This window comes from Branchiostoma floridae, chromosome 3 (assembly GCF_000003815.2).
Source record: "Branchiostoma floridae strain S238N-H82 chromosome 3, Bfl_VNyyK, whole genome shotgun sequence".
In the NCBI taxonomy this organism is placed as follows: Eukaryota; Metazoa; Chordata; class Leptocardii; order Amphioxiformes; family Branchiostomatidae; genus Branchiostoma; species Branchiostoma floridae.
In genome coordinates, this window is record NC_049981.1 from 31,662,951 (window position 1) to 31,689,403 (window position 26,453).

At 41.7% G+C, this 26,453-nt stretch overlaps 1 protein-coding gene across 3 annotated transcripts in view; it reads right to left on the minus strand.

Moving 5' to 3' along the window:
• Positions 1-7,043: 7,043 nt before the first annotated feature.
• The window catches only part of LOC118411389 (fibroblast growth factor receptor 4-like), a 123,004-nt gene continuing 103,594 nt past the window's right edge, over positions 7,044-26,453 (minus strand). Inside the window, exons 2-22 of one of the 3 annotated variants that reach the window (XM_035813652.1) lie at positions 24,679-24,879; positions 23,218-23,425; positions 22,350-22,579; positions 21,858-22,002; positions 21,115-21,239; positions 19,419-19,549; positions 18,817-18,943; positions 17,623-17,765; positions 16,523-16,676; positions 15,023-15,138; positions 14,352-14,414; positions 13,829-13,885; positions 13,480-13,660; positions 12,875-12,985; positions 11,307-11,494; positions 10,529-10,657; positions 10,000-10,111; positions 9,509-9,605; positions 9,122-9,221; positions 8,127-8,182; positions 7,044-7,533 (exon numbers count right to left, since the gene is read on the minus strand). In XM_035813652.1, coding sequence (XP_035669545.1) covers positions 8,129-8,182; positions 9,122-9,221; positions 9,509-9,605; positions 10,000-10,111; positions 10,529-10,657; positions 11,307-11,494; positions 12,875-12,985; positions 13,480-13,660; positions 13,829-13,885; positions 14,352-14,414; positions 15,023-15,138; positions 16,523-16,676; positions 17,623-17,765; positions 18,817-18,943; positions 19,419-19,549; positions 21,115-21,239; positions 21,858-22,002; positions 22,350-22,579; positions 23,218-23,425; positions 24,679-24,879 — 2,672 coding nt within the window. In that variant the 3' untranslated portion in view covers positions 7,044-7,533; positions 8,127-8,128. Of the gene's footprint in view, positions 7,534-8,098; positions 8,183-9,121; positions 9,222-9,508; positions 9,606-9,999; positions 10,112-10,528; positions 10,658-11,306; positions 11,495-12,874; positions 12,986-13,479; positions 13,661-13,828; positions 13,886-14,351; positions 14,415-15,022; positions 15,139-16,522; positions 16,677-17,622; positions 17,766-18,816; positions 18,944-19,418; positions 19,550-21,114; positions 21,240-21,857; positions 22,003-22,349; positions 22,580-23,217; positions 23,426-24,678; positions 24,880-26,453 lie in introns of all 3 variants that reach the window. The other 2 variants (XM_035813651.1, XM_035813650.1) reach the window with 2 other exon arrangements.

Sequence of the window (26,453 nt, forward strand, 5' to 3'; positions counted from 1 at the left end):
GTCGTTTTTATCGGGCTTTCAATTTTTTTTTATATCTTGCTGTGTCAAAACCTAGGTCAGACACAACAACAACAAAAAAAAAATGACAAAATAGAAAGCCCGATAGAAACGACTAAAAAAACGTTAAAAAACAGCCGGAGCCTAACCTCTGCTTGGAGAGTAACTGCGCACATGATTTTGGAAACGGTCAGCCGTTTCGTACAGCATTCAACGTCTTTGGTCAGTGACATCTGAAACTAGTGGATGCTACCTGAAACGTCTGACCGTTTCCAAAATTACGTCCACTTGCTTGAGGTATTGCTTTATGGCGTATCTTGTTACCTCGATGTCTAACCTTCATCGACGTAATCTGTGAACATAATTTAACTTGGGATTCAGACCCTCAGATCAGATCAAACGTACAATGACAACGCTTTCCGCTTGGAGTCACTGTCAATTCAGTGCTCTGGGAAGCATGTTTGAGGACAAAATGTTTTGTAATCCTGATATCGTAGAAGGGTAAATTTTCAGGACATACTATTAAACCTTACTTACGTACTACAAGGAAACCCATACAAAATGACAAATAGATGTAAAAACACAATGAAAATTTAGACTTTAAAAAAATGGTATTTGTGATAAAATTTGCGTGGGGGCCCCCCGTAACAATGCGCACCTGCTGACCCTTGGAGTAATCCTTACAGAAATTCTTACCTGTAAGACAATTTCCTCACCAGATCCCGCTGATCCGGCTAATCCTTATCTGATGGGGTCTTTGGGAAGCGGCTTATCGGGGGGAGGGGCGGGATTAGTGTCTAACATACACGGTGGAACAGACATGGCGGGGATAATGAGTTAATAACAGGAGATTTACTAGTACATGGTCAATTTTCACTAGTCTTTGTAGCCCTGTCACATTGTCGACGATCTTCGGGCGTACTTCGCGATCGCTGGAAGGTCGGCCGATTTTAAGATCGTCGCGCGTATTTTTCGCCTGAAAACCGTCCCTGTCACATTGAGCGAGGCTCGGGCGATCGCCAAACAATACGTTTATTGACATGTCGTCATCTCTTGCACTCAGGCGATGAAAAAAATGGGCGGGAGGAGGATGGTGGTTTTTCAAAGGTAGAACAGACATGGCGGGGGTAATGAGGACATATGTTTAATTTTCTTTCGGACAGACGAGGACAATGTCAATGTGGAACTGTACTCAATTAGTGATATTTCAACAGTGCCACATACAAAGCACAAACAGAAGGTACGGGTATCCATTTTTGCATGTGGGGGAAGGTCGTGTAAATAGCCTTTCCCAAGGGCGCGGCGTTGGGGGCACGGCGAGTATCGAACTCGGGACCTCCAGGTTCCAGGCCTAACACTCTACCAGTTACACCCCACATGACGCTACAACAGGAAATATACATGGTCGATTCAGTTTTACCAAGCCTCGTGGCGGACGGGAGGTGCCTCACTTTCGTTTTTACACGGGAAAAAAGTGCCCTCAAGACACGCGCCGCTTGTCGAAGGACATTTTTAGGACAAGGCATTTTTTCCTCGTGTAAACCGGTCCATAGTAGAAATTGGCCCAAAACGTATGGGAGTACAGAATGATCTGTTTCTAATGATTTGCACTATTCATTCATTCGCTAATTTTTCTGACAAAGACTAGGCTTTACCTTCTGTGGCTAACTTGAACTCCTCTGTAGCACCTCTTTCTGAACAATTTCTGTTATTAATCCAGCCACCAGAGATGTCCAGCGGAAAATGACACTTGTGTTTTTCATGGAGGTAAAAACTTAGTCGATTATGTTGTATGGCTGCAGCACCGGACTCTGTCACATGTTGGCGCTTTTGCTTCACAATTGGTTCCAAACCAGCGATTGCATTGCCTGCAGTGCCTAGTACCGTCACAAGTAGGCGCTTTTGATCGATCATTGATTAGGTCATGATGACGATTCTTTGATGCAGCGAAGGTAGAAACATGGAACGTGAAAGCATTGAATATTGTAGTTCAGGTCCTCTGCACCCACACCCCCCCCCGCCCCCTCGGGTTTCTTTACCATGAACTTGTATTGCATACCCGACACCAGGTTGTACTGAAGAGCTTTTACACAGCTACCTACCACTTAAAAATCATCACCCAAACAAGTCCCAAACAAAAAATAGCAAAACCGGAAGTTTCGCTGTAGTACCATAACACGCCGCTAGAGCGCCCTGCCGTAACGCAATTCCTGCCATTACTTCGTCATGTCTAATCCTACCCACATACCAAATATCAAAACCATCCATCCACGCGTTCCCTAGTTATCAAGCTGACAAACAAGCACCTGACATCAAAACAACACTGACCACAAACCCTTCGTTTCACGAAGGGAAAAACCGGATCACTGCGCGACACTCAACTGGCTCCATTTCACACCGAGTCCATTACACACCTAACTCAGTTCACAAACACCAGTAAATCAGAAACCACAATTAGTTCAGAGCTGTTTTTTGCAACATAACCCATAGAGATATGAATCATTACACATGCAAAATTTCATAGATCAGACAACTGAAAGTGGGTCAGAGTTATTACTTATTGAACCCCCCCGTATACAGTGGACACCAACTAATTGCATCACTGCTATTGGCATAAGTCAAGTCAAGATTACATTGAAATATTTGCCTTTCTATTGCCACTTTCAATTCAAAACTTCATCCACGGCCTGCCAAACCAATGTTTTGGTACTCTCCAAAATATGATGTATTTGGTAATACTGACGTTATGCTACTATAATCAGATTCAGATTTGATTCTCTTCACCTGAGCCGGACCCGTAACGTTACTTGAATTCGCGGTACCACTCCAACCACCCATGTCCAGTATCAGGGTGAAGTGCACGAAGTTGTCCTATGTTAACTTAGGTGGCAGAAATTGTCCAAATGTATATAAACCATGCATGTAAACAGAAAAGAGCTGCTGACCGAGCCTATTTTAGCCGTCTACCGGCTGGATAAAGGACTGCCTGGAGGGAGAAAGAAAAAAGGGAGGAGAAAAGAGCTAAACACTATTAAATTGCAACTTTCTGGGCATATTTGCAGAGATGTGAAGTCAACAGCCATTTGTATTCATTGTTTTTATGTTGTTTACAACAACAAAAAAGATTACCTCTCTGTGTAAATATGTAAGAGACTGTCTTTCAGCACCATGGAGAGATACCGCCTCGTGATATGTAACGTGAAAGATGTGAAAGCTAGTGCTACAAACAGATTAACATGAAATAGATTAGCATGAAAGTTCATCTGTGTTGGTAGCTATTTCTATAATGAAATAGATTACTTTTCAGCACCATGCAGAGATACTGTCTTGTAACGAGTAATGCGAAAGATGTCAAACCTAGTGCTACAAACAGACAGATACTGTCTCTAAATACTGTCACCAGAGTAGCTTCTGGAATAATGGTTAGAGTTTCACTTAGGTAAAATGTGCTTCAACAACTGGCGTCGCATCAGTTTTGGGGACCTCAGAGGATGTCATCCTTATAGTTGAATCAACATAGCCTAACCTGGGTACCAGACAGGATCGGGTAGCTAGCGAGTTTTGTTCGGGGACGCGAGGCGGGCAGCCCAGCGATCTCACATTATAATTAGCGCTCCGGGGAGTTTAAGCCCGAAGGAGTTCCTCAGGCTCAACTCCCCAGAGCGCTAATAGGAGATCGGCAGGCCTGTTTTGGGCCACCGAATAAATTGCCCTAGCTGCCCGATCCAGGCTGGCCCCCAGGGTAACATAGCTTCAATCTTGCTTAAAATAAACAGACAAGGTTTTGTGAGCAAAGAACGAAACCAAGCCTTTTGTCTCCTTCACTGAGTTTACTTCCATTCATACATCCATCATTATTCCTGGGTACAAAATTGCATGAAAGGTGCAAAAATCTGCGACAATTGGAAAAACACACATTGCAAATGTGACAAGTCTGTGAAACATGATGTGTTAAACAATAAGTACAGTTACTGCTAGCCAAAACTCAAATCTAGACTAACTTACACCATTCTTGTGATATTGCTTACCAATTTACAATCAGATTACTTTTTGTGCAACCAAAGTACCTTTAACCCAAGCAGCTTAACAAAGCGTCTTACAATCATTTTGGCTTTAAGAGAGATTGCATTTACACAAACAATGCCTAGTTGTCTATTTTTGACAAAATCTTACAAAATGCAACAATCGTACAAAAACATGACGAAAACGGTTTCTGTCTGCTCTTACATTAGACATAGAATGTCCAGCATTCGTAACATAGCAGCTGCAGTACATAAGATGTGAGTTATCAGCCTACACTGATTAAATTTGTTGGTTCTTGTATTTTGGAAATAAAATGTGAACTGACAGAAAGTCTGTAACTTTTGTACAATTTTGGGTACATACAATGAGATTCACGTTTTTCTATTCTTATGTTGATCTCTTGTTCTGTTTTCACTAAAAAAAATGTCATAGAACGAAGAAAATACATTGGTGCGGCTTAGTAGTATCATCCTTAATTAACTAATTAGCTAATACAAGTGGCCTAATTAACCTGTATGTCATCCTGGTCATGTTTACAAGTGTATAATTGACAGTAAAAATGTTTGATTTCATTACAATAAGATACAGAAGATCATTACAAGAGTAAAATAACATCTACTGAACAATTCAAAAATACTCTTCTTTCAACTTGCTGTTTATATGATTATGTACATCAAAAAGTGAAACATGAAATGTATCTGAAACTTTCTTATCTAACTTTTGATTACACAAAAGCAAAAATTGGACAATGGAAAGCTGTATCTTTAGACAGAAATCTTGTTTACGAATACATAAATTGAATAACTAGGTTTAACCAAGGACTTTTGGGCATGTAATCAGTGTTCTTAGTGTTCATCGGTTGAGGTGATTCGCAAGGTCTTGAACAAATTTGTCGATAAAAAAAAAATCAATTTTTACATCAAATCCTGCGACTCATCTACATTGTACAGAACGAGTCATGTGTCTTCATAGAAGACAGAGCAATTGAAATTTTCACTGTTTTCAGACCAGCGCAAACTAAGTCAAACGTTAATGAAATCACGGGACACAAGGTACAGTATGTGTAGTCAATGCCTTCATGTCTTTTATCACAATGTAAAACTTACAGAAAGAAGTTAAACTTTGAGTGTGGATACTGCAACAGCTGGGCACAATCATTGTGTATTTCTGGGTTTTCTCAATTTGTAGAATTTTTATTGATCCAATCAACAGTGATATATTTGGTGGAAAGTAGCTTCTTCCACATTTGTCCACAGAGTCTTTCACTGCATCAAGCTTACCATACAAACATCTCCTGAACAGACTCCAAACTCACAGTGAGCAGATGGACATTGTATCAGAACAGTTGGACATTACTATTCTACACCTGCTAGTTGCTACAGTGAGAATGTGACACTGTTGTGACTATGTAACAACTGAAAAATTGTAGCAAAATTCAGATCACTTACTGGTAACTATGATTCCGTAACGAAGGTCCTCCTGACAGAAACTACATGTATCAACAAGTCTTAAGTACAGCATAGCTCAAAAACATTGTGTCATGTATCTACATGTTACTATGGCGACCAATGTAACAAACATTCAGGACTGTAGCAATCGTTTGTAGACATATACAGTAAGACACTTCTACACTGCCACAGTCTGACGACATTGCAACATTTTTTCTTTTTCAATATTATTTACAACAGCAACATAGAGCATCAGCCTCAGTTCAACAGAGAACAAGTGACGTGACAAAAAAGGTAGACTTGCAGTTTAGTATCAGAAAGGCGTCAAATTGTACAGCCACATAGAAATATACAATGTATGGATGTGGCCAATTTTGATACATTCTGGATAAGGTTTGTTGGATTCTTCATACAGTCTTACCATTTCTTTTGTTTGAAAGTTGAAAATGGATGTACAATGTTAAACTCTTGGCTCCATCTTTTGTAAGAACCATGTGATCTTAGGACAAACTCACATGATGAATTACCTCTACATCCATAATCCATTACATTTGTAAAGTTTCTAAAGAACTGCCACTTCCATTCCCCACCAAAAAACTTCAAAGACAGACCTTAACTTGATGTAAGGCAGACACGGAGAAAACATACTATACACAAGGCCATCACAATCTGTCATAAGACTCATAACCATCACTGCTGCCCATTGTCACAGCAGAAACAGGAATTATATGGCTTTTTATGCAATATATATACGCAGGCAGCACTTAATACTAGTTCACCTTCATCCGTGGGGTAACCTTTATCTGTCGTTTCTAAAAACTGGGTATTTAGGGATATCAAGTGGATAGACGGACGGTGGTTTCAAACTGCAATATTTTAATCATTTTCTGTATACTGGAAATAGTGCAATTTGATACCACCATCTGTCGACTTGATATCCCTAAATACACTGTTTTCAAAAACAACAGATATAGGCTACCCCACGGATAAAGGTGAACTAATGTTAATATAGATATACATTAGACACCATCATTGCAAAGTCCTGGATCCATTGAAGCTACCAACTGCTGATACAATGTTACAAAATTATAGTCTCTGACCAGTCAGAAATTTATCAAAATTGTACAACTTGTAAGATTATGATCAACATTGACCAACTTTGCCCTCAAAAAACAAGAGCAGCAAATAAGTGCAACTGCACAACAGTAAGTCTGTGGGCTGAGAATGACGGAACTTTTCTACCACTATGACAATACACAAAATAGTGCACATTTGCTTGCTGAATCTCAATACGCTTAAGCTTCTCCCTGATGCCTGGCCCTTTAAGCAATGAAATTCTGAGCCAAAAGGTTACCTTAGGCCCTATCAATTTAAGTTGTTGGTTCTTTGAAATTTTTCACATAGAATATAGAGCAATAGGGAAAAAAATTGGGCTAAAGATAAGGATTTATACAAAGCAGTAAGAAAGAATGATTAAGTTTTCTGCTTGACACAGCAAACGAACACTACTACTGCACTGTAGCTGCACCTTAATGTTGGATGAAAATTATCAAAAGACTAAATTTTTTTCTTTAATTTATTTTTTATTTGAAAAATAGGACCGGGCAATTCCAAGAACCAATTCACTACATTGGTGTGTCCCAAATAGGGAGAAACTTAACTGCATAATGACAGATGCACATCTGCAACCAATTTGAAAGTGTCAAAGTTTTAGCGCTGATAGACCTTTCATATTTGTAAGAGAAATGCCTTTGATTTCACTGGAAAAACATTGAATTGTAAGTGCTATCTATCTTAACAAGATGAGTGATCTTGGTCTTCTATAGGTACACTTGTGAGATGGTGTATCCAACATAAACCATGGAATAGCTGATTCTTGACACCCCCGATAAAAAGTGGTGAAGTCCTAATTTCTAGCATGGTTCTGTCAGACTTGCCAGAATGTGGAGCAGTCCATTGCTGAAAAGGGGTGTTCAGGATGGCCCTAGCACTTTTCCTGTTTGGATTTCTTGGAGTTTGACTCGTCATACATGGCAGCGGGAATTTCATCTATCTTTATGAAATCCTGAAAAATCAGAGGAAAACAATATTTAGCAAATTTCTAAAGGTCTTCTTTAAAAAATAAAACTAGGTTCCTTAGCAACCATATCAAAGCTAAAAGATATTGCAATCAAACAAGCAGTCATCTATGCAGAAATCTTGCAATGCAAAAAATACTTTACAGTCAAGCATTTCAAGCACCTTCTTTCCTTTGTACACTTGTCAGTAAAAAATCAAGATGAGTCAGATGTGTAGGGTTATAAGGATATGTCACATTGCATATGTCGTAAAAAATCTCTGGGCAAAAGATCATCATTATCATTATCATCTAAGGTACCCCCAAATAGCCCCACACGGGGAAACGTAGGGGGGTTGGGGAGTTAAGGTCCCGGGATTGATTTTTTTAGTTCCAAATTTTGATGGTTGGATGTCGAAACGGATCTAGATAATGATATGTTCAACAAAAAATGTGTACATGCCAACATGGAAAATTTTTAAATCTTCCACGTTAAAAACCACTCCTCAAGCTTTTCACTGACAAGTGCATGGTTGCAAAAAAACACACCACACGAACATAAGAGTGACGTTACTTGTTAGTTGTGCATTTGTGGGTTTGACGTTTAGATTGACATTTCAAACATGACGGCTGGGATCTCATGCAGGTGGATGAACTCCTGTGGGGAGGGGGGCAGACGGGACACGGGTTAGTCATGGTGATGGCAACAATAAATAAATAAACAAACAAACAAACAAATAAATTGTTACCAACATACTGGACAAAACACAAGCAACAAAAACAAAGTTGACTACATGTATTATGCACAAGTACACTATTTGTGTACTTGTGAATAATGGTAAGCAAAACAAATTCATTGTTGTTACATGCATCAACAACTACATAAAGCTTGCAACTACAAAAAGTAAATGCACTCTTAAAACTCAAATTATTGTTATTGCTACACTTGACAACAGTACAGACAAAAAAAGCAAACTGTTGTTCAGTCACACAATACTTCGTATGCAAAACAAATAAACTGTTGTTATTAACATACTGAGCAACACATGGGATGAAAACAAAACTATTCACAGATATACAATATTTACAAGACAAATGAACTGTTATCAACATTTACACAAACTTTGCAACAATACAAAAGTTTCTTAACACACATACTTATCAACAATACAAACAACAAAACCCGAAAACAAATCAAACTATTGTGCAGTTACACAATTTGTCACAAATATATATTAATGAATGTAAATTAGATATGTTGTTGATAATGACACAATCTTTGAAAAAATTTGATACTCAACACAAAACAACATGACACAATGAATAACATGAATAAATCTGACATGGAATATTCACATACAACTTGACAGACAACGTAACTATGAAGCTTTCAAAGTGTGTAACATCCAAATGTCCTTGTTGAATATGGTATATGTGCCTTTATCTTTGTACTGAATTTCAGTTAATTCTATCCTCATATGGCTAGTTTATGTCTCAGAGCCTTCAACTTTGACATATTACCCACAACACATCTTGCTGTGCCATTAGCAGTTTAGAAGGTGTGCCGGCTTACAGCACCATATAAGGAAGAACTGACCTCAGCCTTGGTGATGACATCCTCCAACAGTCTGACCAGGTCGATGAAGGTCGGTCTGTCCTCTGGGTCATCTTCCCAGCACTTTCTCATGATGTCATAACTGCGTGCACACAAAGGGAAGTATAAGCATAATCTGCAGTGGAAGTCATTCCCTGTGTGACCCTCTTCAGGTTAGAATGACCAATTATTAATAACACAGTCATAACCATATGAGATGCAGTGGAGAGGGATAGAATTCTGTCATTGTTCTTGGATTCTTTTTTTAAATTGCTGAACTTGAAGATCAACATAAAATACTCTGAGAAGAAAGTCTGTACACTCAGTTTCAGAATTTCAGAAAGTGAACAGAGTCTTCCTCCCAAACACAGGGCAATGTTTGATACTCACACTTCGTCGTTACAGTGGACAGGTTTGCTCATCCTGAAGCCGTTCCTGAGTCTCTCCATCATCGCAGGGGGGGACAGGCCGGGGTAGGGGGTGCACGCTGGGGGGGAGTCAATATCTTGTCTTAATTTTACAAGGCAAATATGTCAACATTGTAGTTCTTACAAGCTTTCTTTCATTGTAACGGAAGGAGATTCAAATTAAATCAGAATCTTGCCGTAATTTTAGGCATCTGAATAGTTCACCCCTTGGCTTAACCTTTACTGTTCTTTATGAATGCAGATGGAGGTATCACATGTAGGGTGTGCATATCAAATCAGGCAAAGTGAAAATACTGTTAAATTGTACATAAAAAGGGAAAAATTATAACATAAGGAAGAACTGACCTCAGCCTTGGTGATGTCAGTACCATGTCCCTATGTACTACATATATGTACACTAAGGGGTAAAAGGTAAATATGAAAATATTATTCTAGATACTAAAAGATACTTACCTAATGTGAGGACTTCCCACATGGTGATCCCGAATGACCAGACATCGGACTTGACGGAGTACACGTGGTCAAACAGGGACTCTGGCGCCATCCATCTGAGGGGCAGGCGGCCCTGAGGCAACAGCAACATTCTCATCAGGACATTCTGTTCATCTTAAAAGACCCCTTCGAACCACAGAAACTGCTTTTGTCATTGGGGGAATTTACTCACAAATCGTAGCATCATTGTGCTTGTCCATAAACTAAGAAAGCGTTTGAAAAAGTGTTCGTCTAACACGGAAGAAGCCCCTTTCATGGTACCAGTAGGTGCCGACAAAAGCTTAAAATGCCGCTGTCTTCTGGGTTTAGGGAACATTTTTTTAAACTTCTTTATTTACAGAATCTGATGATATTGAATGTAAATACGGCCTTGATATATGACATAAATATATCTATTGTGCATCCCTGACAGGACAGTTACTCATTTACTTTGTACTTGACTCTACAGTCTGATTGTAAAGCTTAATATAAAAAAGCTCTGTGGTCTTACCTGTGTTTTCTGTTCGTACTCCTCGTTGTCTGTATCATACACATCTCTGGACAGCCCGAAGTCTGAGATTTTGCACACTTTGTTCTTGTCTATCAACACGTTTCTACTGGCTAAATCTCTGTGGACAATCTGGAAAGAAAAAAGACATTAACGTTTTTAACACCAGACTTCATTTTTACAGCTGGCTACATTAAATCTTGTTGGACAATTATGCATCAGTCGAGGAAGTTCATCTGTGGTTTGGAGTTGGACAGTGAGGTTGCCAACAAGTTGAAAAGTTGAAATAGCAACTGACGGGAGCAGTCCGAAGTTAACAGTCCTAAATTCCAGTGAGAAATGGCAAGTAGTTAAATTTCTCTGTAACGAAGAAACATTACTTACAGACTCAAGGAAGAATAGTGGTACAATATGTCACTAATGGACATCCAAATAAAATAAACAAACAAAAACTTGAAAGTTTATCTGTGTTCAACTTGCTCCAAATCACTGAATAAAGACTCTGAGACTCTTTTTACACAACCATTGCTTTATTCTCACCAACGTTTTGGTGACCGTCTGTTACCTTCTTCAGGGCAATTCTGACTGGTTCACATTGTACTGAAGGACAGGTGTCGCTGCTCACAGAAGAAGGTGACAGTTGGTCACCAAAACGTCGGTGAGAATAAAGCAATGGTTGTGTAAAATGAGTCTCTTTATTCAGTGACGTACCAACCTGATGAAACTATTCACGGTTTGTACAAGTCAGATTCAGAACTATGAAACAGGATTCCAAACGCACCTTGAGTGATGCTACATGCGCCATTCCTCTGGCGATCTGCCATATAAAGGAGGCGAGGTCACGGGGGGTCAGTAACCTCTCGTCGACCTGGATGTTGGCGTACGTCGAGTCTCGTTTACTGCGGCATTTCCTCAGGAAGTTCTGCAGGTTGCCCAGGGCGCAGTATTCCACTATCACATATACAGGCTCTGCAACAGTAGTGTACATTATGTAACAGTTAAACAGGGCCCCAGGGCGCAGTATTCTACTATCACATATACAGGCTCTGAAACAGTAGGGTACAAATAACAGTTAAACAGAGCCCCAGGGCGCAGTATTCTACTATCACATATACGGGCTCTGTAACAGTAGGGTACATATAACAGTTAAACAGGGCCCCAGGGCGCAGTATTCTACTATCACATATACGGGCTCTGCAACAGTAGTGTGCATATAACAGTAAAACAGGTCCCCAGGGCGCAGTATACTACTATCACATATACGGGCTCTGCAACAGTAGTGTACAGTGTACATTATGTAACAGTTAAACAGGGCCCCTGGAGAAAGTATTCCACTATCACATATACAGGCTCTGCAACAGTAGTGTACAAATAACAGTTAAACAGGGCCCCAGGGCGCAGTATTCTACTATCACATATACGGGCTCTGCAACAGTAGGGTACATATAACAGTTAAACAGGGCCCCAGGGCGCAGTATTCCACTATCACATATACAGGCTCTGCAACAGTAGGGTACAAATAACAGTTAAACAGGGCCCCAGGGCGCAGTATTCTACTATCACATATACATGTACAGGCTCTGCAACAGTAGGGTGCATATAACAGTTAAACAGGGCCCCAGGGCGCAGTATTCCACTATTCTACATATCACATGTACAGGCTCTGCAACAGTAGTGTACAAATAACAGTTAAACAGGGCCCCTGGGCGCAGTATTCGACTATGACGTATACAGGCTCTGCAACAGTAGGGTACATATATCAGTTAAACAGAGCGCAGTATTCTACTATCACATATACAGGCTCTGCAACAGTAGGGTACATATAACAATTAAACAGAGCGCAGTATTCTACTATCACATATACGGGCTCTGCAACAGTAGGGTACATATAACAGTTAAACAGGGCCCCAGGGCGCAGTATTCTACTATCACATATACGGGCTCTGCAACAGTTAAGTGTACATTATGTAACAGTTAAACAGGGCCCCTGGAGAAAGTATTCCACTATCACATATACAGGCTCTGGAAGAGGACAGAGAGAACTTAGATTTGTAACTGGTACAAAAGCCAGGGGTACATGTGTACATGTACATGTACATACACTGTAAATTATGCAATGGTAATAGAGTCCTTCAACTGTATTAAGTTGTTGAGTCAAAGACAAAGTTAAGGAAAGTTCTGATAGTTTCACCGAGAATTGGTACAAAAGAAGTTGCAAATACATTGTCTAGCTATTTCAAGCACTAGATATACTTAAAATATAATTAGGCCTGCCATCATAGTTCTAGGTTTCAACTTATTATCATATAGCAACTGAAGGCAATGTCAACCAATCAGAGGCCCCATTACCTGTTTTAGTGCAGTAGCCTATAAGCATGACAACGTTTGGATGAGGCGGGATCAGTTTCATCATCTTCAGCTCCTTCAGGAGGTCCTCCTTAGCATCAGCTGACGATCCATCTGTAACAACCAATAACACAAGTAAGGAGGAAGTAGAGGGAAGAGACAGTCATCTGACATGTCAGGAGAAAAGCAGTTAATGACAGACAAAAGAGCAAGTGGGTTCTGAGAGAAGAACAGACAAGATTCACTAGACACACATCCATAAATTTAATTCAGATTTAACAATGTGGCCTGAGAAAAAGAATCTGGAATCGTCCAATTTTGGATGAGGCCGCTGATTGGTGAGCGAATTAAGGAATGGACTCAAGCGCTCGTTTGAACAGGCATTCCTCCACCTGAAAAGCCCTCTGTCTGCTTGCTGGCAGCCTGTAATCATCAAACGAGCGCTCTAGAACCCATTCCTTAATTCATGCATTAACTGACCTTAACACCAAAAGGTTTAAATGTGCAGTTCTCCAGACAGGTAGCAGAAGCAAACACATCGGAGCAAAAAACTACCCGCATGGTACTCATTCTACCTATTGTGCAGATACAGAGCCAAAATGCCTGACCTTTGGTAGTCTTGACTGCCACAGTCATGGGCTTGTCTGCGCCCCCCACCCCCTGAGCCTTGGCCTTGATGACCTGGCCGAAGTTCCCCCGCCCCAGCACCCGCTCCAGCGACAGTTTGTCCCGCGGAAACTCCAGGTCCCGGATCAGGTCAGGCTCCTGGTAGTAGTTAGAGGGATCATCCTGGAGGGAGAGTAATGGACACTTTGTCAATAAATGACATTTTTGACCCTATCGATGTGTAGATATATTCTTCTTCTTGTTCCTTCTTGTAGATATATACCAGATAGTGATTCATAATTGTTACATTATATTTCTTTGTATTTTGTGTACACATAACTGATTGCTTACCCCTGGTAGAAGAGGCATGGGTGAGGCCGAGTCCTGAGCTATAGGGGGCAGGTAGTCCTGTACAACACAGTACAAAAACAACGTTAACAACCTGAATAAATGCAAAATATAACACTTCATCGTCTTGTAACTGTTATTGTATTGAGCTTGTATCATGAAAAAACAAAACAACACCAGTCTTGTTACAGCCCTGCCACTGGTCAGGCTTGATGTCCAACATATCTAAGTCAGGAGATTTAAAAACACACAAATCCTCAGCTGTTTATCTATGCATACATGTATGTGGACCATGGCAGACTCAGATTGAAATTGTTGGTTACCATGGTGATGGAGACTGTGATGAGACAGGGTTCTATGGTGCCAAAGAATCCTGAGCTCCTATTGGTACCCCCCCCCCTTTTTACAGAATCAGTATCCTGGCCGATAGAGGGCTATGGCCACACACTCTGCAGGCGGGAGCTCCATAGAGCAGTGAAAAGAAAGAGTTTATGTTACACAGACTAAGGACTACAGACAGACTTACATCCTCAATGGCCCTCATCTCCATATCCTTGTTCTTTAGGTACTTGGGTGTCCAAGGTAGTTTCTGTAGAAAGAACAGAATTTAAGTTGGATGTACATGTACGTGTACATTGTACTGTTCGTTCGTCACTTGACATCATTAAGTAACCTCTATTCAGAAGCAACAGATATAGGTTACCCATGGATAAAGGTGAACCACACTACTTACCCGTTGCCAGTACTGCGCAGGTAGTACAGGAGGCCCAGGACAACGATACATGGATATAGGTTACCCCACAGATAAAGGTTAACCACAGCACTCACCCGTTGCCAGTACTTGCGTAGGTAGTACAGCAGGCCCAGCACGACCATGGTTCACAGATATATGTTACCCCACAGATAAAGGTTAACCACGTTACTCACCCGTTGCCAGTACTTGAGTAGGTAGTACAGCAGGCCCAGGACGACCATGATTCACGGACATAGGTTACCCCACAGATAAAGGTGACTCACCCGTTGCCAGTACTTGCGTAGGTAGTACAGCAGGCCCAGGACGACCACGATTCACAGATAAAGGTTACCCCACGGATAAAGGTGACTCACCCGTTGCCAGTACTTGCGCAGGTAGTACAGTAACCCCAGTACAACCATGATTCACAGACATAGGTTACCCCCTGGACAAAGGTGACTCACCCGTTGCCAGTACTTGCGTAGGTAGTACAACAGGCCCAGGACGACCATGAAGAAGACCAGAATCACGGGCAGGACGATGGCTACCAGGGGGATGGGCTGGGGCGGAGGCGCCGTGGCTGCAGAAGTCAAAAAGATCAATGGTCAGTTGTTTTGTTTCGCATAACCAGTAACCCCCTTTAGGTAGCCTCTACCAGGCCTCTTCTTACGGGGGGGGGGGGGGGGGGTTGGGGGGTTGGGGATCGTAGAATTCCGCAGAAAAATGGGGAAATTGGCCAGGGGAGTCAGTCAATGCTTAGGTTCATAGTCTCCTCCTATGCCAGGCTGGCCAACACTCCTAGACCAATTAACTCCTACTAGGTTTTTATTCCTAACTTGGCCAAAGCCCCCTATTACTATTCATCCAGGCGGGAAGAGACTATCTTTAGGCGTTACAGACCAGTTTTGTAAAGTAAGCACACGCTGTGAAAGACCGGCCTTAAGGTTTGTACCATTGAGAAAGAGAAGAGTCCCCAACCTAACATTCTTTAATATGCTCGAGGTGTGGCTTACTTTGTGTACTTACAGCTTCTGTCACGTCTTGATAGGATATTCCAAATAACCAAAGCTAGGGTACTCATTTTCACCCAAGTTGTGTGACGTAAAAGGTGTAGAGTTTGTTGCCCAGGGGCACAACATTTGAAGCCTGCTTGGGAAACAAACCCACAACCTTTAGATTCTAAGTCAGCAGCCCTAACAAGCCACCTTAAGCCCGGCACCTTAAAACCACTTTAGTCAATCATCAGCAAATTGATAGCATAAACACAATGTTTAAAGGTTTTTTGTACCATTTGGTGTTAGTTCATGAAAATCTGAAAAATAAGAAGAAAAAAAAGACTTGTACTGTTATATATAGAAAAAAATGTATAATGGATAACAAGCCTTATTCATCTGTCCTCTCACTGATTGGTTGATCCCACCCCTCCAAACTGTGACCTAAGCCTCCATGCATGTTGAAATTAATTGATGTTCTGATTGGTTTATTGAATCGAGAGATGTATTTTTGGTTTATTGGTTGATGTTTTGATTGGTGTATTGATTTTATTTGTGTGTTGGTTGATTGACCCCTAACCATATCCAGTATGAAAAAGTTCTCTCCCCATGCATCAAAATAGAAATCAATATATCAATAGATTGATTGATTGATGTATTGATTTATAGACCCTACCCCTCTCGAACACCATGACCTGAGTCTCCTCCCCATACGCATTGACGACCATTAAACATTGTGTGATTGATGTAATGATTTATTGATTGATGTATTCATTGATAGATACACTGATTGATTGACATATAGATTAATTGATCCATACCCCTCTCCAGAACGATGACCTGTGTCTCTTCCCCGTGCACGCTGACAGCCATGAAAACATTTGATAATTGATTGATATATTAACTGATTGATACATCAAATGATGTAATTGATTGATGTATTGATTGATTGACATTGATAGATTGCCCTACCCCTCTCCAGTACGATGACCTGTGTCTCCTCCCCGTGCACGTTGACAGCCAGGCACTGATAGCTGCGGAAGTCCGAGGCCTGCACAGACTTGATGGTGAGGGTGCTCAGGATGCTGGTCGGGGTCTCCTTCTGGCGAACTGAGTAACGCCCAACCTGTACAGACAGAACAAGTCAAAAGTCATTAATTAAGGGTTAATGACCCGCCCCGAGGTGTATATGGTGTCATAACGCCTGGTCCTTTGCTATAACCGCCGAATAAAACCACTGAGTGAGCGAAGCACAGACTTGATGGTGAGTGTGCTCAGGATGCTGGTGGGGGTTTCCTTCTGGCGAACTGAGTAACGTCCAACCTACAGACAGGAGGAATGATACAGGGTTTGGTTCTCTGTTGGACTAAGTAACGACTAACCTACGGACAGCACAGATTATACGGAGTTCATTTCTCAAGTAAAGAAAGGAAAAGGATGCTTGTGGGTGTCTCCTTCTGTCTCACTGAGTAACGCCTAACCTACAGACAGGAGGGATGATACAGGGTTTGGTTCTCAAGAAAAAAGGGAACAAACTGAAAGAACATTACAGTTTTTATGTAATCAAGGTAGCTTTTAAAACCTTTCTTGTAACGATCTACTGCGGTACGTCAATGAAGGTTAAATATCTAGGCAAACGTCAAGGTAGACTTTTTATATGAAATCATTCTGCATTTTTCGGAACATGTTGCCTTTCTAGTTGTGTATCCTTTTCAGACAGAGAGGCTTCTGAATAAAGCCGTAAATATTGAACTAACAACAAATATTTCAAGATCTTAGGCCAGACCAGTTGAATTAATTGGTTCTCAGATTTCCAAAAATGATGATGATGTAAAAACATAATGAAAATTAAGCCAGAGGTGCCTTATAAGCTTGGTGCACTAAGTTTTATGAAGTGAATACCGTCCTATCAAAGTTTTCCTCCCTATGCCCAATGCTTTTAAGGTGTGCGCTTGATACCTTTTTCACTTAAAAAAATCCAAGAACCAACAAATTAGATTGGTGCAGCCTTAAGTGGCATCTACAAACTCCTGAACACAAACCGTTCCAAACCAATAAACAAACAAACAAACCGTTCCGCTCTCGATGGAGTTGCTCTCCCACTTCCAGGCGACCCTGGTGGCGGGCGGGTCAGACTCGACCTCGCACTCCAACGTCACGCTGCCATTCTCTTTTGCCGAGAAGATGGTGTTCTGTTTCACGATCTGAGGGGGGCCTGGAGGGAGGTAGTAACAGAGTCATACATCTAACGTACTAAAGTCTAACACTAACACTTTGCTGAGAAGATGGTGTTCTGTTTCGCAATCTGCGGGGGGGCCTGAAAGGACAGGAAATACCTCAGTCTAGAAAACTAACCTACGACTCAACTATCTGTAGTATAAAACATGTATTACTATTCATGCTCTAACCCTAACCCTTTGCTGAGAAGATGGTGTTCTGCTTCACGATCTGCGGTGGGCCTGAAGGAAAAAGAAATGCATCTCAGTCCAGGAAACTAAACTCAACTTACCTGTAGTACTAGTGCTCTAACCCTAACACTTTGCTGAGAGGGTGTTGTTCAGTTTTACAATGTGGAGTCAGGAGGGGAGATAAAGAAATGGTTTGTCTTATAATACCGCAGTTACTGTAACCCTAACCCTTTCTGAAGAAGATGGTGTTATATTATCTGTGGGGCACAGGATGGAGTCGGTTCTTGATTATTAACTTCATGTAGGTTGGTCTTACAACAGTCAGACAAGTTTCTATATGCAGTATGTGCTGTGCTGGCTAGCCTGGACGCCAGACCAGTTTCCAGGGTCTACACAGGCCAACTCTTTGGCTATCATGGGCCAACATGCCCCCAAGGAAATTCTATAATATTCTCCTGGCTAGCATTGACATCTGAGTTTGGATTCCAGGCTATATGTATTGGCTGACAAAATATGGCACTTGTATCATGTGTAAAACTCAACAAGTTGACAGTGTCCTTAGGGCTTGAACAAGGAGACTGTTAAATTTATTTCTCCATTACACTATTCGGTTGTGCAATAGGCAATTGCAGACTGTGTCGTAATGTCAGTGTTTTTGTCCCACAGTACGTTTTTGTAACGTCTTCACTGTGGATTGTTAGAAGCAATGCAGCCCAGGGATGCATTTGACAGCAACTGTATCTCTGCTGTGTTGATTTTCTTTAAAAAAAAAGAATGAAGAATAAAGTGTTGAAATTGAAATGATGAATTCCATCTGTATCATGTGTAAAACTTAACGAGTTAGCAGTGTTGCTGTACCTTTGACATCCAGCCTGAACTTGGCAGTGGAGTCGGGGAAGTTTGGTATAGATGACCTCGCCCTGCAGATGTAGGACCCGTCATCGGTGAAGTTGATACTGGAGAAGAACAGGGGGTCGTCGTAAACCTGGGGGAGGGGGGGTGACAAGAAGTAGACAAAAATTGTTCTTATTGTTTACTATAAATGCATATAAGTTCGCAGGGCTTTACTTTCACAGTAGCGGGAAAATGGAGAGTTGGCGGTGGTTTTAAGTTTGCAGTCGAGCCACTGACTGCAGTGTCATACATGTACTATTATGGAAAAGTGTTTGCGGTGGTTTTAAATTCGAGGTGAAGTGGTCACCGCGAAAACCACGAACATTTCTGCATTTTACAGTAATAGACAGCTGTTTGTGACCGCATTCTGTAGGCAGCAACACCTATAGTCAAAAGTCAAAGTCCTTCCCTTGCCTGATGGCGCATAGGACAGCACCCATCTCCATTTCAGTAGCCCTGGGCCACACAGCTGGAACAGACCTTACTGTCTGTTCTTACACAGCATGTTATGTCTAAACTATAGGTGGTTTATCGGTTATACCAAACAAACAAATAAATAAACCAACCTCTTCAGAACCATCGCGGCTCCACCTGACGGAGGGGGTCGGGTTGCCATCGGCGACACAAGTGCGGGTGAAGTTTTCTCCGACGAGTGCTTCTGCTGTGTTCCAGACTTGCCGTGCTATTGAAGGGGCATCTGAGGAGGGAGAGAAACAACGTTTAAACTAAGCCATATGTAAGGATGTGTTTTTAATGTGCAGTCAGGTACAGGTGCTGGTACAGAGCTGTTACCTACAGTACCTGAACCTAGATAATTTGACAAAGTGATCTAGGGTCTTGTTGACAGAAATGCAGATTCATTGAGACTTCAGGTAATGAACAGAATAACAATGAAGAAATTATGTTTTTTCTTGGGTAAATAAAGTGCTGGTACTAGCATCTATTTAGCATTCTGACAAGATCTAGACATTTTATTATACTGAGACATGTAGCGAGAAGGCGGTGCCATAGCGCGAGCACAAGACAGGCTCTGAGGAAAATGTTAGCGGCGATTTTGATTTTGCTGCCAAGTAGCCACCAAGAAAACCACGAAAGTTTATGCAATTTTACGGTATACATGCTGCTATATTTATTTTTTCAACAAACAAATCATTCATTCAATAAACATGAGAGAAATACATGTGTATCCATAAATAGTTTCATCAGGTTGGTAGATCAATCGAACAAAGTCTTCTTCGTTTCACAACCTTCTTTTAATTCTTCCGTAGACGTTCTGTCACCTTCATCAGTACAAAATGAAACATGCTAACGTTATGCTGCGATATGAACTATACAATCAGTGCAATCTGCAATTATCCTATTGTATTGTGACCTTTCATTTTGTACTGATGCATGTGACAGATAGTCGCCGAAACGTCTACGGAAGAATTAAAAGAAGGTTGTGAAATGAAGATGACTTTACATGTCAGGGCAGTGCAGGTAAAATTGGAGCTGTGCAGGTATATCTGGTGTCTAACCTGCACTGGTCCCGAGTACTAGGTTGGTTTTATACATTAACATATGATGTAGGTGTACGCGGATTGTTATTAGCTGCATTGAATGTTACCACTACCACCTATTAAGTAATATTCTGTATAAAAGAAAAAATAGCAATGGTTCCTGAACAATTTTAGCATGATCCATACTTCCTAAATTCAGAGTGGTGCAGGTAAAATTTATCTGGTGCAGGGAACTTTCAATGTTACCTGCACCAGTGCAGGTATGCAGAAAAAAGTATTTCGAGCCCTGCATGTTGTAGCCAGCCTGAAATCATTTTCAGTCCCCTCGATTTTGAATCAGAAAGAACGAGACGTCGAGCCGAAGGCATAAAGTTCCTAAGGGGATCCGGGGGTACACATGTATAATCTCCTGAACAATTTTGAAATCTAGACCCTCTGAAACCCAATTTCCTGCATTTTGAGGTGTAGATTTTGCTGGTAAACTAAGCTGTTCATCTGCTTTGGTGAAAAATTACAAAAGAAGACAGTTTTTTGTATCTTTACTGACTTTACATATAGGTTTTGTCCATTACAGGGGATGGAATGGGCAAATTTTTTTTCAGTCCCCAGCTGCAAAATTCCTTCTAAGGACTGAAGGACGGGTGCTGGATACAACCCTGCTACCGTCTATCGACTTGGTATCCCTGGATACCCTGTTTAGCAACACAACGGATATAGGTTACCCCGCAGATAAAGGTGAACTAACATTATGCTGCAGACTTACAGAGGATGTCCAGTCTGACAGAGGTGGTGCTGATGCCGAGGCTGTTCTCTGCCTTGCACTGGTACGTCCCGTGGAACTGCCGTGTGATACCAACTATTCTCAACAGGTGGTGCTCTTCGTACAGCCTGGGGAGGGAAGCAAAACATGGTGCAAAAAGTAAGAAATACAGTATGTCTTGCCATTAGCAAAGCCAAACCGCACGCATAAATGAACCTGAAAGAAATACAGATGTAACTGCCTTGTAATACCAACTAATCTCAACAGGAGGTGCTCTTCATGCAGCCTGTAGAAGGAAGCAAGACATGGTGCAAAAAGTGTGTTTTATCTTCCCTAATTGATTATGCAAATACCGCTGTAGTAAATTCTGGACCCCGCGAGTCGACCTGGACCCCACGAGTCAACCTGGACCCCGCAAGTCGACCTGGATCCCACAAGTCGACCTAACATAGATTATTCTAATCCTCAGAGACACAACATGAGGATGAAAAGGTACTACAGGAAACTGCACAACAACAACCTGCAATGTCAAGATCAAACACCAGGAGGCCGAAAATCAAACCTGACCGTCAAGCTACCACCAACAAGGCATGTCCCAAATATGATTGCGATCGCATGTTTTGTTCTGGAGATAGAGCGCAAATAAAATACAGATAAAACACCTAGGGCAGAATATCTAAATTGACCATCAGTACAAAAGTGAGCAGGAACAGGAATCTACAGCAAACAGAAAGAATCTGTCGTACTTGTGGTTGGGAGGCATGGCCCCTTCCAGCCTCTCCCAGCTGACAGTAGACGGAGGGTTGCTGTCGACCCCGCACCTCAGGAGCACATCGTCCCCCTCCCGCACCTGGGTACCCAGGGGGTATGTCATGTGGGTGGTGGGGGCGTCTGAAAAATAAACATCGCAAAAAAATAATTTCATTGGCATCACAGAAAAAAGGCAATATGTCAAAGATGATCATCTGATATAATCTTATAATGCACATAAGGTTCTTATGCACATCATCAATTACAAGCACAATTTGACATAGGAGATTGTATAAATTGTTCTTCTTTCTATTCTGTTCTGTTCCATTCTACATGTAATTTCAATCAGTTCTATGTACTTTGTTCTATCGTTTTGTCCTGTTCTATTCTATTCCAGTCTATTCTATCTTGTCACGTTCTATGCCATTTTAGCATCATTACTGTCGATTTTATTATGTTCTGTTCCTTTCTACTCTACACTGACTCACATCTGATATCCAGCGTGACTTTCTGCTCCCGGACGCCGACGGGCCCTCGGTACATCGCCTGGCAGCGGTACGGCTTCGCGTTGTCGTACTTGGAGACGTCCAGCACGTAGTTCAGCACCGCGGTCGTCGTGTCTGGCTGCCAGACAGACGGCTCGACTCTGGACAGCTCCTGGGAACCATTGTACCACACCAGCGTGGGGCGGACATCGCCTACGATCTGGGACTCACACCTGAAACAGGAAACAGTCACATTTGATTTGTGTTTGTCCTACATGTATCTCCAACAGAAGGAATATTTTACTGTTGATTGCTAAAGCAGTAGCTGGTGTGTTACCACGAAAGGCGGTGAAACCGAATATGTAGATATAGATTCAGTAAACTGTCATTTTTAAGGCAGATCAATAAAGGCAGTGGTCCCATCTTAAGCCTGGGGCACAACCCGCCGTACGTGCAATTTGTCCGTACGTTTTTTGTGGAGGCCACGTCCGCCACGTATTCCTGAAAACGTTCAGTCTGTACATGGCAGGTGCGTCGCCCGTACTGGAACGTACAGAGGGCGAATCCACAGCCCGAACACAGAGAAAGTTCTGCATGCACTTAAATTTCTACGGTGTGTCTGCGTGCTCCCAAATCCGTGGGATTCGCCACGTGTTCGTACGGAGACGGTACTTACCACTTACGGATACCAAAAGATTGCACACGTTTTGGCACGTAGACAGCACGCACTTGCAAGTACGGCGGGTTGTGCCCCTAGCTTTAGAGGAGCCACGCCACATTCGTGTTTGATAATCCACCATACTTTATCGGTAAGTGCAAGGGTTTATATTCCCAGGTATGTGTGCATCACACATGCAATTTTGAAACTCACCGTAAATGTAGAGTCTGCCCGGCCAACAGTGGAGGAGAATAACCCGTAATCCTGGGGCCGTCAGGGGACTCTAAAACCTGGAGGCGCACTTTTGACAAGAAGGTGTCGTAGTCTTCTGTTGTAGGAACTTCACACTCGTAGTCTCCGTTATCTGACATGTAAACTGTGTCCAGTCTGAGGTTGGCATCGTCCACAACTGTGGCTCGGTCTGTAGGAGACATATAAAAAACGATAATGACATAGGAAGACATAAAAAAATGAAATAACGCATAATGCCAGCTACACGTCACTTTGTTATTTGATTTCTTGTTGTTTTATTTCATGTCGTTATCATTATCTCTTGACTTTGTTATTTAGCGTTTTGTAGCCATGTATGTGTGTCTTTATTTTGTTTATGTACAAGAGGAGAAGACCTCGATAAGTAGGGTCTGCTTTCCGTTTCATCCTCTTTAAAGAAATGTGAATAAAAAAAAAAAAATAAAAAAAATGACATACAATGTTAGTACGGTGTCAAAGTCTTCTGTTGTCAGAACTTCACTATTATCATAGTCTGGTTTCTAGTTTCTGGTTTATCTTTGTGTTTTTTTGCAATTTTAATCAATACTTGCTTGTTTGCCTGAAATCTAAACTTTTGATTTAGTGGGGCCGCGTAGCACAGTGGTAGTGTATTCGGCCCGTGACCGAGAGGTCGTCGGTTCGAATCCGCCTGCTGTGTTGCCGGTCTTGTGCCCTTGGGAAAGGCACTTTACACGACTTTCCTCACTTTACCCAAGTGAAAAATGAGTCGTCCCTCGGATAGGACGTTAAATGGAGGTCCCGTGTATGGGGAGAGCCATACCCCATACACGTTAAAGAACCCCCACACATGCGATGGTGCGGTGTGCGTTGGTGCAAATCCTTCTGTCGGAAGTTGGTGATTCACTTCAAATCACCCGGATGGAGGCCTGGCGACCTCTGTCTCGTATCAGCCACATGGTGACCTACATCATTCACCCGGACGGGTGTGTCACCCCGTAAGGGGCGGTATAACCCGTCGTTGTGCGAACATGTGCGAACATGTATATAGGGCTCCCTTGGAAATCAGTTACTACGTTAACTGAAGGGACTACTCTAAAAGATCAATAAATAAAATAAAAAAAATAAAAAATTTAAAGTAGTGTTGACTCATTGTCAACGCCTGTCGCAAAGCAAAAAAAAGGCCGATCCTGACTCTCCATTACAGTTATCAATTAAACTAATGATAGTGTAATTGGCAATAAGTTATTCAGCCAATGGGAGAGTGATTGCAAGTCCGTCAAACATTTGCATGTTCATATTTTTATTTTTATTTCTATTTTAATTCTCATTCTTATTTGGCTTTTCTACATTTTGACGGAGTGCAATTGGAGCTGTCTATTTCTCATCTATGACTTGCTCCTCTACTGTAAATTCACAGTAGTATACATAAATTAGTCCTCCCACCTGAGTAGTTGCCGAAAGCGAATGTCCCACTGTTGCTGTCGTGGTACAGCAGGTGTGTTCTCTCCTGGTCTGCGTCGAGCCCCTCCAGCCGGTACCAGTCCACGGAGGCGGGCGGCTGCTCCGAGGCGTAGCCGCAGGACAGCACGGCGGGGTAACCCACGAGAACCACCGTTGTGGAGGAGAGAGGCTCCTGGGTACTTCCTGGGGAGGAGGGACGAAAAAGGATTAGCATCATGTTTTTCCAATAGTTTTTTTCCAACAGTGTTACTCCAACAGTGCTAAAAGACACAAATCTGCATTTTCAACCATGATGTAGACAGAAATACAGCTTGAAAACACCAAGTAAGAAAACATGTCCCAACTTTTGATACTATTACATGTTTTGTGTGTACTATGTCCAGCTATTTTAGTGAAACAAGGTACAACAGAAATGTTATTGGGAACCAAGAGAACCAAGCAAAGACATCAATCTACACTGCTGTTCTGTTATTGCTCACTAGGGGGAGCTGTAACACTACATGTAGATACTGGTATTAAATCTGACTGTACACGTACTACATGACAATCTTCAGGCAGATTTATCGGTGGCATATATATGTAAAAGCGGGCCAAGGAGTGTCCATTAGCCTTCGGTGGCCACTGAACACTCCTTGGCCGGCTACGCTCCTTTGGCAGCTTTGTGCCACTGTAGGATCTGCTTGGAGATTACTAGAAATGTAAATGCCACACATCTATAGCTACATGATACACAAGAGAGGGCTCCTTTGAGCTTTGAAATGACATATGAAGAGTCTCAAGGAAACTCAACAAAAATTTAGGTACAACTAAGATGTCCTCACATCAAGACACATTAGCATTACAATTAGGAAGACACCAAGACAAAAAGATCAAATTAATACCTCCACTTTAACGGAGGTAATAATGGAAGCTTTCAAAAGCCTACGGGACCCTTACTAATCAGCCATTCATACGTAGCAGTTCTCTCATTCTGATCAATACCACACAAATCAGTGCTATTGACATCCTTGCCCGATAATTTCCTAGACATGCCAGACTAACATTATTGCTTTTTCCTTATTATCCGCGGCAGCGTATTGATTTTGAATCTGGAAATGACGGATGTCATATTTATTTTTAGCAGAACTGATATTGTACCAATCTAAAGCAGACACAAAGCTTCGCTATTGACAGATGAAATTGGTTCTTCAGCAAAATATAATAACAGCTGCACTGCACCAATAAGGCCATTTTACTTTCAAGGTTCTTTGTCATTTCTGAGGGAGAATTCAGCAAGGGGTCACCAAAAAAAAAAAAATTAACTAGAAAGGCAATATTTTTGCTAAAAGTCGGAGCACTTTTCCTGTAACTTTTTGTCAACCCACCTGTCACTTTTTGCAGTACTGTAGTAGTAGTAACACCAGATTAGGTTTTGTCAAATAGTTAAGTTCAAGTCTGTGAGCAAACAAGCTAAATAGGTATGGCCCAAAGAGAGAAATATAGCATTCTACGAATTTCTAGTGCTGAAGTTGGCTGCTGACGTGGCCCTTTGCCAAGAAGCCTAATGTGTTGTTTGTAAATTTTTTATGTGGTTGAACTGCATGACTCGAGAAGTTTTGGATGGACTGTCATGAAATTTGGTATGTGGTGGTAGGCCTCAGTTACAAATGTCTAACCTATCAAATAAGTTTGTAAATTTTGGGCCACCTGGCACTTTCCTTGGTACTGCAGCAGACTGAAGGTTTTGATATGATGTGTCTGGAGCAAGCTCATAATGG